General features: G+C 46.3%; 1 protein-coding gene across 19 annotated transcripts in view; it reads left to right on the forward strand.

Annotated features, from left to right (window-relative positions):
* nfasca (neurofascin homolog (chicken) a) overlaps positions 1 to 15221 on the forward strand; it is a 50385-nt gene extending 35164 nt beyond the window's left edge. For 10 of the 19 annotated variants that reach the window (XM_068314611.1, XM_068314618.1, XM_068314616.1 and 7 more), the window contains 8 exons: positions 7 to 186; positions 626 to 652; positions 3261 to 3509; positions 4020 to 4142; positions 6102 to 6251; positions 7322 to 7450; positions 8403 to 8472; positions 11597 to 15221. In XM_068314611.1, coding sequence (XP_068170712.1) covers positions 7 to 186; positions 626 to 652; positions 3261 to 3509; positions 4020 to 4142; positions 6102 to 6251; positions 7322 to 7450; positions 8403 to 8472; positions 11597 to 11825 — 1157 coding nt within the window. In that variant the 3' untranslated portion in view covers positions 11826 to 15221. The other 9 variants (XM_068314627.1, XM_068314628.1, XM_068314630.1 and 6 more) reach the window with 7 other exon arrangements.
* Positions 15222 to 15460: the final 239 nt, after the last annotated feature.

Raw genomic sequence — 15460 nt, forward strand, 5'->3', positions numbered from 1 at the left:
GTGTAGTCAACAGCTCGGGTTCCGGCGGGGGTCGCGTCCGGGTGGAGACCTTCCAACCCAACGTGACGGACTTCACCCTCCGCCTGCCGGACCGATCCACCCGCTACAGGTTCTCCCTGGCGGCGCTCACCCAGGAGGGGGCCGGGGAGGCCTTCGTGGAGGACTCGCCGCATTTCTCCAACGAAGGTGAGCGTTGGGGTCGCCAACGACGACAAAAAACAGCCAAGTCCAAAAACCAGCGCTCGTGTTTTGGGCGAAAATGTGGTCAAAGTTCACGTTTAGCATGTTTAGCATTCTCTGAGTTAGCTGCTAACTACTGTTAGCTGCTATTAGCTGCTATTTTTGAGTCTTTTTGAGTCTTGCGTTTGGATTCATGATGTCACAGTTTGACCTTCAGTCAGTTTTATTCATTTATTTGTTGTTGAAGGTTCCGGATCGTTCGGTTGGGTTCAGTTTCGGGTCGGCGACCCCATCCGACACCCCCGGGGGGACACTAACGGTTCTAAGTCATTCAGAGACCCTCGTGTTGGTTGACCAGACCCGAACCAACGCCCTACCTGTTGTCCTCCCTCCGTCTCTAAACTTCTCCTTCCTGTCTCCCTTTCTCCTTCTGTTCTGTTGACAGACAACTTTACTGACGCTACAGGTCTAGGTAAAGGGGGGGGGTGAAAGTACAGGCTGCCTGTCTCCTTCCCTGCCCCCCTACCCCCTCCCTCATGTTCCATGTCTGTTCATTCTAACACGGTGCAGCAGTGCAGTCCACCTCTACAGGATGATCCGCTAGACTGCAGGTCACCTTAGTGACCAACAGAGGGCGCCCTTCACTTCTACGCCCGTAAATCCCTGCCTGTTGTAGACGAATTATTGGTTTTTTATTTGATAATATCAGGGATTAAATTTCTTTCTTTATTGGAATCTTTATCGACAGTTAATTAGATATAAAACAGTTTGTTGTTTCTATAGGTTAAAGACAATAAATCCCGTTATGCAATTTCCTCCGGGATTATTAAAGTATCTATCTATCTACCTATCTAGACAACTAGTTTTAGTTTTGTTATGATTAGTGTTTATTTTTGTTTCCAATGGACTTTAGTCTAGACTCAAATTTTCATAAATAATCCTAAATATATTATATAAGTTAATAATATAATAACATGAGACACGCAGCCCACAAGGGAAATGAAATGACTCAAACATCATGACATTAAAATGATGTGACAGTAGAGAAAACAACCAGTCTGTGTTGTTGCTCAGTGTGTCATCACCTGTCGCCCCTGGCAACGCAGCATCAATTATCTGATTCCCTGTCTCAGAGAATCCCTGAATCTTCTGACGAACACAGGATTACGTAATCTGAGCTAATCTTCATGTCACTGAATCAGCGAAGTAAAAAAACCCCCAAAGCGTTCAGACCGAGTTCGTCCCACCTGAAAGTCCCGTCGGCGCTGTAGGGTTGAGACTGAACTGCTGTCCACTCGTCCCCTCCACCCTCCACCTGCTCAGGTCATCATCGGCTTTGATTGGCTCCCATTGTGGTCACATGGTCACAATGATGCTCCTTTAAATCGCTTCGCTGCATCTTCCTGTTTGTGGCTAGAGACGCGCGGACCCGCTAGTCGTCCCTCATTGGACGCCTTGTCGTCAGGATGCTGCTGTTGTTTTGGGAATGCTGTTGGGGAGGGAGGGAGTACTCATCCTCGCATCTGGATGTCAAAATGTGTGTGGGGGGGGGGGCGACATTTTGGCGAATGATGCGACTTGATGAACGTGTTGGATGATGAATCAGAGCTCGGCTTGCGGACTCACCCCATGGCTTGATCATCCTGCTTCTGCTCTAACTGAACAGTCACCCCAGCGTCTGTAGTTCCCCCACCCCCCCACGCCGATCGGTGGTTGGGGCGGGTCTGGGGCCCCAGGTAAGGCTGTCATGGCTGCTGGCGACTCATCCTGTTCTAACCCTCATGACGGTTTCAGGACACGCTCGGAAACTGACCTGGTGATGCAAGCATGCTGTTGTTGAATGGGGGGAATGCTTGGGGTGGGGTGGGGGCTCTTCACCGACTGGAGGTGACCTCACCGTCAAGGTACAGTAAGAGTTTCAGATGGAAACCTACAGGAGGAGGCCAGCTGGTTGCAAACGTCAAAATGAGCCTTGGGGTTAATTATCAGTAGCAGATCCACTGTTTTACCTTGAGTTTGATGGAGATGCGTCGTCATGACGATCTGAGGGATCAAAACGTCTCCGTGTTTGTGAAGAAACACTTAAAACCCTCAGTGTTTACTTTCATGTGAACCCGTAAAATGACAGCGGTTCATCGTTAGCGACCTCGCAGTTTTGCGGATTTCTTTAATGCACATTTGCATGCGTTTTTCTCAACAGTGTATTCTGCGTCCTGATTGGTTGTAGATCATTGTCAATCAGTCTCCTTTGTGCCTTGTCTCTGGTGTCTACTGAACCCAACAGGCAGGGGACGATGCTAACCATAGGACAAAAAGTTGGACTTCTAAACAGGCTAAAGGAGGGTAGGAGTTTATGGGATGAATGAACCTTCAGTTCTTTACATGAAGAAGGAGGAAAATAATGGAATGATGGGAAAATAAAATAATAATGACGACAGCGGCAATAAATTTGTAACTGCTATAAGACCATCATAAAGATGGAGTCTGTTATAGCTTTGTGGATCAGTGATCAGTGTAGGAAAAAGATGCTGGATGCCACCATTATCCACACATAGTAATAATGCTGGACTTGTTTTTCTACTAAGGGTTGAACTTTAAGACTTAAAACAAGAAAGAAAAGTGTTAAAATGTTCATACTTGTCTGAGAAAAGTGTTTTTACAGCCTTAAAACAGAGTTGTAAAAAAATAAGTGAGAAATACGTGACTGCGTCTTTAAGTCTTGTATCTTTAATAAAATAATATTCTATTAAATATCTTTGTTGCTAAAGGACAATAATATCAGAAAATTACTTTGTAGTTTCTGAAAGTTTTCGGTGTTGCTGATGTTGTAATAGCAGCGTGTGTCCACTGGGGGGCGGTGTCCTCTAAGCTCACACATTACGATGGTGTGTGTGAGTCCCGGATGTACTCTACACACACACACACACACACACACACACACACACACACACACCAGTTCAGCAGTCTGGAGAAGAGCGCTGCTCGTCTACTTCCTGCTCTGTGATTCCTGTCTTCCTGTTTGATGTTTCTACTTCCTGTCTTTTAACCCTTTGCTCTCTCCCACCTCCTCCCTTTTGTAGTCGAGCTTACCGACGCCTCCGTGGCTTCAGCTTTCTCTCCACCTCCTCTCGCTTCTCTTCCTCCTCCTACCACCACCATCGCTCCTACAACCATTAGCCCTTCAGGCTCCGCCCCTCCTACTCCTACTCCTCCACCGGCCTCGGCCCCTCCTCCCTCTACCACGAGCGAACCGACCACCACCACCGCCGCCGCCACACGCCCCGCGGCGGCCACCACCACCACCAAGCACACTGATCGGAACCCGTGGGGTATAAGTTGTCCTACCTTTGTTGAGACCGTTACCTTCTCCCACCTGACGAAACAGGAAACTACGTCAGGGCTGCATTCCGATAAGCTGTGTTGACCTGCTGTGCAAAAAAAAAAGTGGGGGATTACTTCAGAATATTGGGATGTAGCCTGCAGCTATCCTCCTGGTCAGGCAGTGAGAATCCTCTTTTTTTTTTAATATTAAATAGATTCAATAACATCGTTTTTGTCTGCTGTTGTGTTCCGGTAGCGTTGCCTCTACTCTAAACCAGAAGTAAGCATTCCTGCCCGGCGATTCGTGGGTAGGAAAATCCCCCCACACTCTTCCCAGGGGGTGAATTTCCCACCCATGAACACGTTAGACTTACTTCTGGCGTGGAGTGGACGGCGGTCGGGGTTCTAGCCTTTGCATTGGGTCGAAATGAAGCCCTGTGTGTGGTTTTTGTAACTGTGGCCTCTCTGCCCCTTGACCTTTAACCCCTTCCTACCCCCCCACCCCACCCTTTGTGTAGTGCCCCCAGCGTGGGAGATCTGGAATCTGACGGTGGAGCCTAACAGTAACTACGCTAACGTCAGCTGGAGTCACAACTTCCCGGCCGGCAGCAGCGAGTTTGTGCTAGAGTTCACACTGGACAGTAAGAGAGAGCCCAGCCTGAGAGCTAGAACCCCCCCGACCCCCCCAAGCTCGCCCCGACATGGGTGGAGGGGGGCAATAGTTCACAGCACACACGCTTTTGTTTTCGAGCCACGCTGTCAGCATCCTTTCTGTTAGCGACGATGCTAATGCAGCTCTTTATTTCCCACTAACACTCCACTCGTTCATGGGGGGGGGGGGGGGTCGTGTGACGCGTCCACATTTCTTCTTTTACATCTCAGGAGTAGTTTTGGGTTTTTTTTCTTACCTGAAATAAACTTTATTTAAATCTGTAAGTAAGTTTAGAGCAATGAAGGGAAGGAAACAGGAAGTGTGTGTCACGGTTTCTTATCCTGTTGATTGAAGAATGTAATGCTTTCACCTGACGGCTGACGTTAGCATAGCACAAGGTACAGCATACAGCAACCTGTGTGTTCCCCCCGCCCCCCCACCCTGCTGTTTGTACATACATGTTGGTCAGCATCACGCTACACGTCACAATGGCTTCCTTCGCTTTGAATGGCTTGTCGGACCAGCGCTGTGGCTGCTCTGCTCTCTCTTCTCTGATTGGCTGTTTGAGTCCATGCACACCTCCATCATCACCTGCTTCTGCTTTGAGTAACCCTCCCCCCACACACACACACACCCCCAATAGAGGATGGATAGTCTGGCTCTCACGTGGGCGATCCTCGCCTCGATCGAAGGCGAGGAGGGAGGATCTATTTTTCATGAACGTTTAATTCTTAATGATGTCTGAATGTGAGTGGGATGAGGAGGGGGGGTGAGGAGACTGATCTAATGGTGCCCACCCCTCCCTCTGATACCCGCCACTCCAAGGTTGTAAGGAGGAGTGGCAGTATGCCCCCTTGCCCCCTACCTCCATTAATCATCCCTTCATCCTCCCTCCTCTTCCTGACTGCATGTCTCTCAAATGAGGATGGAGGATGATGAAGCTTTGGTGGCAGAAGTCGTACGTCAGGGAGGAAGATGATCCAGACAGGGACGGGAGAACCTCGAGATACGAGTCGTTAGAGATACGAGCCGTCGTTCGCTTCATACTTTTGTTTTTTTGTTGTTTTTTTGCTCGTATGTCGAATAAAAATCCGAGATTTGAGATATTTTGGCAGATGGATACATCAGTGAGACCGCATCTCGTTCTTTACCACCTGTTGGTGGATGGATACAACATCAGTGAGACCGCATCTCGTTCTTTACCACGTGTTGGCGGATGGATACATCGGTGAGACCGCATCTCGTTCTCGTTGGCGGAGTCAAGACGTAGCTCGTGTGTTCTCGTGATTTTTGTGTTTCTTTTCATTCTTTATCATCGTTTACGTAACTTATATATAATTAATTATACACAGATAAAGTCTGTGTGTCTATTTGTTGAGAAAAATGTTTTATTTTTCATAATTTAGAGGTTTTGGGACTTTTTTTTTACGAGGCTGGAACGAATTAAAATGATTTTAGTCATTTTAAACTCGTATCTCGAGGTTCTAACAGTGGGGTGATATATTCAGACAGATTAGGTGGATAAAACTTTATAAAAAGGAAATGAGGACAGCTGCATGCTGGGAATTAGCGCTATGGAATCCGAATCATTTGGGATTTTAAATTCCATGACCCCCCCCCTGCTCCAGGTTTCTGCTCGGGTCTGATTTCCCAGATTGTAGATCTTCATTGGTCGTGTTTGTAAAGAGAACTGGCATGTCCTGTCGTACGTCTGCCTCGGTAACGGCATGGCTTGAGAACGACTCCGACCGTATGATTGGCTGACAGCATGGTGCATGATGTCACCGGTGCCCCGCCCTTCCTCTCACTATAACCCCTCATCCTCATCGCTGGAGTCAGAGGAAGCTGTTTGGATGTCTTTATGTTCTGACCTCATGGAGACCAGTGATAAGTGGGGCGAAGGCCACACCCCCTGGAGTGTGATTGGCCCCTCTCTTGTGTCTCCAAGGCGAGAAGCCGGCGAAAGTTATAACGGTGACTCAGCACCCCCCCATTACAGTGGCGGATCTGATCGCAGGCACCGAGTACCACCTGAGGGTTTACTCCCATGAGCTCCACACCATCAGCAGCCCCTCCATCACCTTTAAGACCAAACCAGGTGAGACAGCGCCTGGCCAGGTGGGACTGGTTCCAGTCTGGTGGGACTGGGTTCCAACCAGGTGGAATTGGGTTCCAGTCCGGGGGAACTTGGTTATAGCCAAGTGGAATTGGGATCCTGCCAGATGGAACTGGGTTCCAGTCCGGTGGATTGCGGGTGTGTCACTGGTCTAGTCTGCAGTAACTCAGTCAGGACTGGGTGAGTTATTACGGTTCGTTGTCTTGAATCATGAACGTTCTTCTAAAGTTAAAGGTGGAACCCGGTTGGGTTCTGGATCAGTAGTGAATCCTGACAAGGTACTGGTTCAGGTGAGACGGGTTCCAGACTCTTCTTCATTTAGAACAGTAATATATGTTGTAGTTCTACTTAATGCAGAGACATGATAAGTAATGCTACTAATCATCTAAGGGCTAGCTTCTTTGCTAACTAGCTGTGGAGGTTAAAAAGTGACAGATCAGGAACAGACAAACAGTTCTGGAGAACAGTTGGAGTCCAGTCCAGCATCTGGACTATGAGGTTTTGGAAGTTTTACATCAACAGGTCAACCAGAAAGCAAAATGTTTCTGGAAAAGTGTTAGCATTAGCACGAACGACGTGTTTCATTCCATAACGGTTCTTTTAATTTGAACTCTGGTAATACTGGAAGGACAGGATTCAGTCATCACTATAAGAACTGATGCAGGTACTGAAGGGGTAGCAGGCGCTAACGGCTAGCTGCCTCTCAGTTGGTTCTGGTTCTTGTCACACAAGAACTCGGATTGGATTCTGGTTTGTACCTCTAGTTGGTGTTTGTGGTTCATCAGAGTCTGGTGTTGTGGACACGATGTTGATGTGGTCCGGTTCTTCCCCGTTCTGGACTCCAGAGGACCAGAGGTGTTGGTTCTGAGGCGATCCTCTAGAACCCTCAGAGGTGTTCGTTCCCACGATCGAGGAAACACTCACCCTGGTTCTGTTCTTCTCTCTCTTCTCCCGTCCAACTCCGTGTGTGTGTGTGTGTGTGTGTGTGTGTGTGTGTGTGTGTGTGTGTGTGTGTGTGTGTGTGTGTGTGTGTGTGTGTGTGTGTCCTCCAGCCTACATAGACCAGGTGGACATCGCCACTCAGGGCTGGTTCATCGGCTTGATGTGCGCCATCGCCCTCATCATCCTCATCCTCCTCATCGTCTGCTTCATCAAGAGGAGCCGCGGGGGGAAGTACCCAGGTAAGACCTGCCTCCTGATTGGAGGAGAGCACAGAGGACAGCGTGACAGCAGCCAATCAGACTCATCAAAACTCATCAACACTCAGTTTGATGTTTTACAGTCTCTGTAATATCCAGGTGGTGTGTGTGTGACGGCTTTCAGAAATCTTCTAGGTGGGTTCCTACCGGCGATGGCGTGACGCTAACCGGCTAACCAGAGTGGATCGCTAACAGATTACGTTAATCCATCTGTTACTAAAACAAGCTAACGGACTCAAATGGAAAAATTATAAAATCTCACCTTTCAAATTGTTGTTAATGACTTCATTAATCCCTCAAACACACAATTTAATGACGTTTATATACGCTAAGCTGGTACATCAACGTTCTCCTTTTTTGTTCCATTAACCGCTTTAATGTCAGATAAAATTTCATAGACTCTCCTTAAATAAATCCAACAATATAAACCATACAACCAGTGTAAAAACTGTTTTTTCCCTCTAAATAAACCGTATTTTTCCACTGTAAGGTGCATTGATGAATTAATGATCCATTTTGAAACTCTTCTCATATATAAGATGCGCCCCATTGTAAGTTGCATGGAGTAGAGACTACTGTAGTGGGTGTAGTTGCGTTATGCATCCACTAGATGGAGCTGCGCCAATCAACCAATATTGATCCATATATAAGGCGCACTGTCGGTTTTTGAGAAAATTAAAGGCTTTTATGTGCACTTTATAGTGCGGAAAATACGGTACTAATAATTGTGAATTCAGTTTGTATCAACTTTATTTGTAACGTCACACCAGCGTTGTTTCTTGTTGGTTCTGCTAGCTTGGGAGTTTCAGTTAAGCGCTAATGTATTCTGTGTTAGCGGCCGGAGCGGCCCCTTTAAGACGGTAGTCATGTGACCACGGACCGGTACCGGCTGACCCACGGACAGTTTGAAAGGCTTTCATTCTTCTCTCCTCAGTCCGTGACAAGAAAGATCTGCCCTTAGACCCGGTGGACCAGAAGGACCCGGACGGATCCTTTGACTACCAGTAAGTAGAACCTGACAGAACACAGCTGATCCACACGTGTTCAGGTGGTGTGTTATCACCCTTCACTCCAAATCACACACACTCTGATGTGTGTGTGTGTGCGTGTGTTGCAGGTTAGTGATGTCTTCTTTGTCCTTCCAGGTCCCACTGATCTCTGGCTTCATCTTCTTCAATTTAATGACTAAAACATTAAAAAAAAAAAATTAATCTACTTCCCGGTTAACTGTATGTGGGCGGGGCTAAAACTTTAACCGCGTCACATGATCTTAGCACGCGGCTCATCCGTGTGGGCGCTGCTTAATACCGTGTGTTTAATGCGTGACAGTGTGTGTCAGTGCTCTAATATTAATGCCAGTGTGTGTGTGTGTATGTTTACATAGTGCTGATCCCCCCCCCCCCGTTCTTTAATATACACGTCCCCCCCCCTGCTGTCCCCCATTTCCTCACCTGTCCTCCCTCTCTCCCCCCCATGCTGAAATGGGTCGTCTGTCCGCGACAGGAACGAAAACGAGAACAGGTACTTTGGATTCAGCACGGCATCCCTCTCGGCCTGCATGTTGGGGGCGGGGGTGGGGGGGGTAACAGACGCTTCTAGAGCTCTGGCGGACGGGACCGGGTGGGGGTGGGGGGGTCGACAGGTGCAGACCAAACAGGATGACCTGATTGGACCACCAGCGTCTTCATTTCCTCCCTTCAACCAGGCTGAAGACAGGAAATGAAGACGTGTAAATGAGTGTAAAGGAGGTTAAACACCTGATTCCCCCCTGGGGGGGGGGGCTTTCACGACAAATAAACAGTACAAACGTGTGAAACACGGGATCACTAATGTCAGCGGTTCAGCACTGGTTCACCTTTCAGCTGAGATTGAATCCTGCAGAACACGTTGACTTCATCCTGTGAATATTAAAACAAAGAAGCATCCGTCACCATGGCGACACCAGGCTGTTTGTGGATCAGGGTTTGGGTTATTTCAGCAACAAAAGATTTGAAGGAATACATCTAAAAAAAAACCAAAACGCTTGAAGAGTTCCAACCCTGGATCCAGGCTTATAACAACGCTGGAACGGATAAAAGTGATTTCAGTTATTTTGTCTTGAGGGTTGACTGTATATAAAATAGTTATACGATGGTAATAAACACCATGACACTTCCTGTTTCCTACTAAAGCTAGCTCCTACCCTGCGACTTCATGAAGGGTTCATTATTCCGGTTGCCAGCGGTGACTAGGCAACATCCCATGGTGACGCCTCCTGAGGTGGTTCACGTTGCTGTTGGGACGTAAATCACAAGGAAGCTGAGGGGTTCTGTCTAAAAAGCGATAAAAATGTCTCTAACGCCACAAAACTGTCGACAAATAAACCACAGACTGGTGTTGTGGATCAGCTGCAGAGACATAAACCTCCAGCAGGGGGCGATGTTTTAGTCAACCAGATAACTAAATGAAAGAGGGTCTTAAGATACGTGGCGTTTAAAACATCACTGAGGGGTTTCTTCTGGAGTGTCGTATTGTTGTTTTTCTTTGTGTTTACACTCGTGTCAGTTTGACACCTGATAAAGGCGTGGAAGAAAATCACAACACTGCCACCAGGTGGTGGAAGTGTGTCAGTGCCGCTGGAGCACAGAGACGTCCTTTAGATCAGTTCCTGGTCTAAAATGTTGGCTCTGATCTCCATCTTTGGTAGAAGTTCCTGCAGGAGTACCTCATGCCAGTATTAGGGTTAGTTACCAGATGATTAGTGAAGTCAGGATTAGTTACCAGATGATTAGTGAAGTCGGGATTAGTTACCAGATGATTAGTGAAGTCGGGATTAGTTACCAGATGATTAGTGAAGTCGGGATTAGTTACCAGATGATTAGTGAAGTCGGGATTAGTTACCAGATGATTAGTGAAGTCGGGATTAGTTACCAGATGATTAGTGAAGTCAGGATTAGTTACCAGATAATTAGTGAAGTCAGGATTAGTTACCAGATGATTAGTGAAGTCAGGATTAGTTACCAGATGATTAGTGAAGTCGGGATTAGTTACCAGATGATTAGTGAAGTCAGGATTAGTTAGGAGATTAGTGAAGTCAAGATTAGTTACCAGATGATTAGTGAAGTCGGGATTAGTTACCAGATGATTAGTGAAGTTAGGATTAGTTACCAGATGATTAGTGAAGTCAGGATTAGTTACCAGATGATTAGTGAAGTGAGGATTAGTTACCAGATGATTAGTGAATTCAGGATTAGTTACCAGATGATTAGTGAAGTCGGGATTAGTTACCAGATGATTAGTGAAGTCAGGATTAGTTACCAGATGATTAGTGAAGTTAGGATTAGTTACCAGATGATTAGTGAAGTTAGGATTAGTAACCAGATGATTAGTGAGGTGCAGCATGGAGCATGACCACTATCTGAAGCTACACTATGTATTTATCGTCTCCCAGGGAAACGGAACACTACTGAAATGCATTTCTTCCTGTGATGCTACTGGCTTGGTATGAGAAGGGGAAGCTAACGCTGGTCCTGTAGCTTCTCCCCAGTGCATGAAGTTGTCTTCCCGTTAGCATCAGGGAGGAGTCACGCCGCCATCCTCTGACTGAGACCAGACACAGGTCCATTAATGGGCTGTGATGGAGATCTCACGTCAGAGTCTGGCCACCAGGTAGCATGTGTATGCTGATGACTGAGCTGTATTTACCTGTGTTAGGAAGACCATCTCTTCATCACTAGAGTTCACTTTGCTCTGCCAGAAAATATTTTGGGGAAGATGCAACAGCTGCCTGGAATATTTTCAATGCTCATGTTTTCCGTTCAATCGAGACTGAAACATGAAATGTAAAATTCTTACTCTGGGCAGAGTTGCATTTCCTGCCAAACGTCATGGATCAACATTGAGCCCAATAACACTCAAAACTTTAAAACTTCTGGATGCTAGTTGAAGCTGTTTTAATGGATCGCTCTGGATCTCCTTTGGTGGGTATGTTGAAGCTTGAAAAAGAAGCTGAAAGATTTACCGGGAAAGTATCGTATTGGACTGACGACAAGACGATCTTTAGTAGGAACAATGAACACGAGATGGAAGAAGAAGAGCGCCAGTTCCTCCCACGCTAACCGGCAGCTCTCTCCTCCTCTACCTCCGCAGCAGCGACGAGGACAACAAGCCTCTGCAGGGCAGCCAGACGTCGCTGGACGGTAACGTGAAGGAGAGCGACGACAGCCTGGTGGACTACGGCGAGGGCGGCGACGGCCAATTCAACGAAGACGGCTCGTTCATCGGCCAGTACACGGTGAAGAAGGACAAGGACGAGACAGAGGGCAACGAGAGCTCCGAGGCCACCTCGCCCGTCAACGCCATCTACTCACTGGCGTAGCGCTGCAGCCGCGACAAACCTACACACACACACACACACACACACACACACACACACACACACACACACGACACAGCAGGGTCTGTCTGGAGACTGTAGACTGTCCTCTACAGCGAACAGCTGATCACAGGAGTGGAATCAGACCACAAGCCTTTGTTTTATTTCCAGCTCTAGCAAACGGGCGCCTCGGAGGCCACGCCCGGATCGGGTGGGCGGAGCTTGTTTTCTTCTGCACTCTGCCTGCGCTTTACCCCCACACAGACTTCAAGTGTGCCTTCGGGGCGGCTTTTCAGCGCCTGGAGGCGTCAAAACCTGCGTCCAGGTTTTTCATTCTTGTCCGTTCGTTGTCCTCACTTTGATACGCCCCACCTGAACACTGGCCCCGCCCCCAACATATCACCGCCCAATCATCAAACTCAACGAGGACTCCAGCAGATACGTTTATCATATTGATATGTACGCAAGGAAAGGTTTTTAGTTCCATCTGCAGCTGGTAGACGAGTCGTCCATCTCTGTCCTGCTAACTATGCAGCATCGCCTCCTCCGTTCCACTTCCTGTCGTTGGATCTGGTTCTGAAGAAGACGTGTTGGGTTTGTTCCTCGCCACTCGCAGGCTTAATCACGTGCTTTCATTCACTTTGCCTTTCGAAGACGGTGGCGGATTCTCCGTTGAGGTTCAGAATCGCTGCCGCACTAGCAGTAGCTGCAGGGTGTGTTTTTAAAAAAAGATGCTAACAATGGTTCATGATGCATGGTAGTCGTAGCGCCACGGTAGGTCTCAAACCAGTTAGCATGCAGGCTAACGCTGCGTTCATACGAATAGGAGGCTGACGGGTGACAGTTGCACATGCTTTGTCTCTTGTTACACATGAATACGTGAGAAGTGTTTAAGTTTGTTTTCTACCACAACGAACATCACATCTTTAATCCAGAATAACAACAACAACGATAAATGAGGGGGAAGAAGGGGTTTTAGAAAATATGTATATATATATATTCCTCAACAACTCACACCAGCTTTTAGCTGCTGGATGAACTTGGAGATCAAGCGTGAAGCTAACCTCAACATTCGTTTCCCGTGGGAATTGAATGCAGCATGACCGGTTGTGTTTTTCACATGTTTTTTTCTGTAAAAGTTGACTTTAGCTGTCAGCTAGTTCAGTGGACCCCAATTTGTTTCCCATCAGGACCCCTAAACTGACAGCAATGACACCCCCGAACCCCAACCAGTAAGAATTTTGACCTCCATGAAGAACAGTTACTCCAATATTTGAACGTATTCCCATGAAACTTGACGGGGGAACGACTCCAATTCTTTGTTTTTTTTTTGTTGTTTTTATTATAAATTCTGACGTTATTTATGGGTAGGATTGCAACAGGAACATAAACGTTCCATTTTAAATACACAAAACCTTCATCCAAAGTCCAACGAGACAATCGAGAGTTTCCCCTCCAAAATTCTTTTTTCCCGCTCTTCCGACGAGTTTCACAAAAATCCGTTGAAATGTTCCTTGTTTCATTGTGGAACCCCTTTAACGACTTTAACCCACTGAACCTCATTCCTGCTGTCTTTATAGACTCGTGACGGTCGCTGGCGGCGTAGAGGGTTAGCATGAAAATCTAGAAATACACAGCCACCGAAACAAAAGAATTACTTTTACGTTTTTTGCACAGGACAAAAGAGAAAAGAAAAACTGAGCAGCGTTTTTTTATTACGTACGTTTAGCTCAGCGTTTCACTCGTCCGTCGACCATCTAATCCGTCTGTTCGCTGACTGATTGATCCTCCTGATTGATTATTGGTTTCACCATACGATTACGTCGCTCAACGTTTCTCACCTGCATCTAAAACCTTGAATCAAACAAGAGTTTCACTGCAGTTAGCGAATGGAATTTTATTTCAAATATTTACTTCATATTTCTATTTATTACATATGTGATAGTATTGATATATTAGTTCTTAATGTAATAAATGTTATATACACACACTTATTTTATACACACATATTATGTTGTTTCACACCACAAGTAGCCAAAATAAAGATGTCTCCATTATCTTTTATTGTGCCGAGGCGTTAAACACAACAGTATGTTTGAGATATTTTTGTAGCAGCTGTTTTTTTCCTGCTGTAAACAATAACAAAGAAATACCTGCCTTCATACATGAAACACGTCTGTCCGTTGTGCTGCTCTTCTTCTTGTGCTCATGTTGTATAACTGTTGTTATTCAGATTTATGTAACATAACTTTTACCACCTGCTTCTGATGTTTTCCACATTTATTCTGTACGTGCAGGTTTTTGAACTAATGTTGTAAATATTTAACCCCCCCCCACCCCCCAGGAAAGAATCGCTTTATTCCCAAACGAACAGCCGCAAACCTGTGCCCGCCGACCGGAACGCCACATATTTTTTCGTAACTTTGACGAACATTTTGCACTCTGAAAAAAGAAAGCGGAATTATCTTTCATTTGCTTTGACCTCGTGAAATGTGGGCGTTGACCGTCGTTTGGATTCCGTATCGTCAAACAGGAAGTAGTTTGAGTCTTTACGACGCAAGTTGTAGGCAAACTCTCCTGCTTTAGCATCGCTGCACACAAGTTGCTAGTCGTCCTTAAATTATTAGCTGGGGAACAAACTTGGCTCCTAGTCAGACGTCAGGCTCCTCCCCCCTAACCTGATTTAGCTAAACCTAATCTCTAAAGTAATCTGGATTTTCTGGTGCAACCAATTTATGCTAATTCTGTCGTGCTGCGTCTCCACGAGGCTGAACATGTGTCAAGACATGTTCACGACCTTCTGTAGACGCGTTCGGATCTTTACCTCAACCAAAAAATGTTTTTTTCATTTTTACAAGAGGGAGGAGCTTCTGAAGACTCGTCTGATTTTATTTCGCCGAGATGACAATTAACAGAATATGAATCAGTAACTCAAAGCCATCGTCCCGCACGTTATTTTATAGTATTACGTAATTTAAAATAAAAAACTGCGACAACAAAATGCCATTCATTTGAGTTACGAGCGGAAACTTGATCGATTTAAGCTCCACCCCTCTCGTCAGTGTCCGCGCCGCCTCAGCTCATGACCGCGACGGGGAACAGAAAACGTGCAGCTTTGGGTTTTTTCTTCTGCGACGTCCACCAGATGTTTTTTTTTTTCTTTAAATGACCGCTCACACGCTGTTTGAGTTCTTTCCGGAATTCTCCATCTTTGTTTTTTTCCATGTTTAACGGAGCAGCTTGTCGGCGTCTCGCTTGGACGCCTAAATAACAGCTTCTGTGAGGTACATACTCAAAGAAAGTGGCACAAATATATTCACCATGTATGCGTGTTTGATGAGATGTTGCATCTTCTGCTAGCGGCGCCTTCTTTATAGTAAAGCTATCTCTTTTTCTCTACCTCCTCCAGCTGGTCTCTTTATATTTCATTCCACCTTTCGCGTCACTCACGTCAGCCAATCGGGTGCTTAGGAGGATGGGCGGGGTTAGAGGGTTACATGGTTTCTGGCAAGGGGTGCGTTCCATTTAGATGAGGGCAATACCATGTTTGGTCGATGAACTGGGGAAAGGAAGTTAATATTTGGCAGATTTTAAAATTTTATTTATTTACAATTAAAATTTAATATCAAATGAATGAA

Source organism: Antennarius striatus, chromosome 5 (genome assembly GCF_040054535.1).
Source record: "Antennarius striatus isolate MH-2024 chromosome 5, ASM4005453v1, whole genome shotgun sequence".
Taxonomy (NCBI): domain Eukaryota; kingdom Metazoa; phylum Chordata; class Actinopteri; order Lophiiformes; family Antennariidae; genus Antennarius; species Antennarius striatus.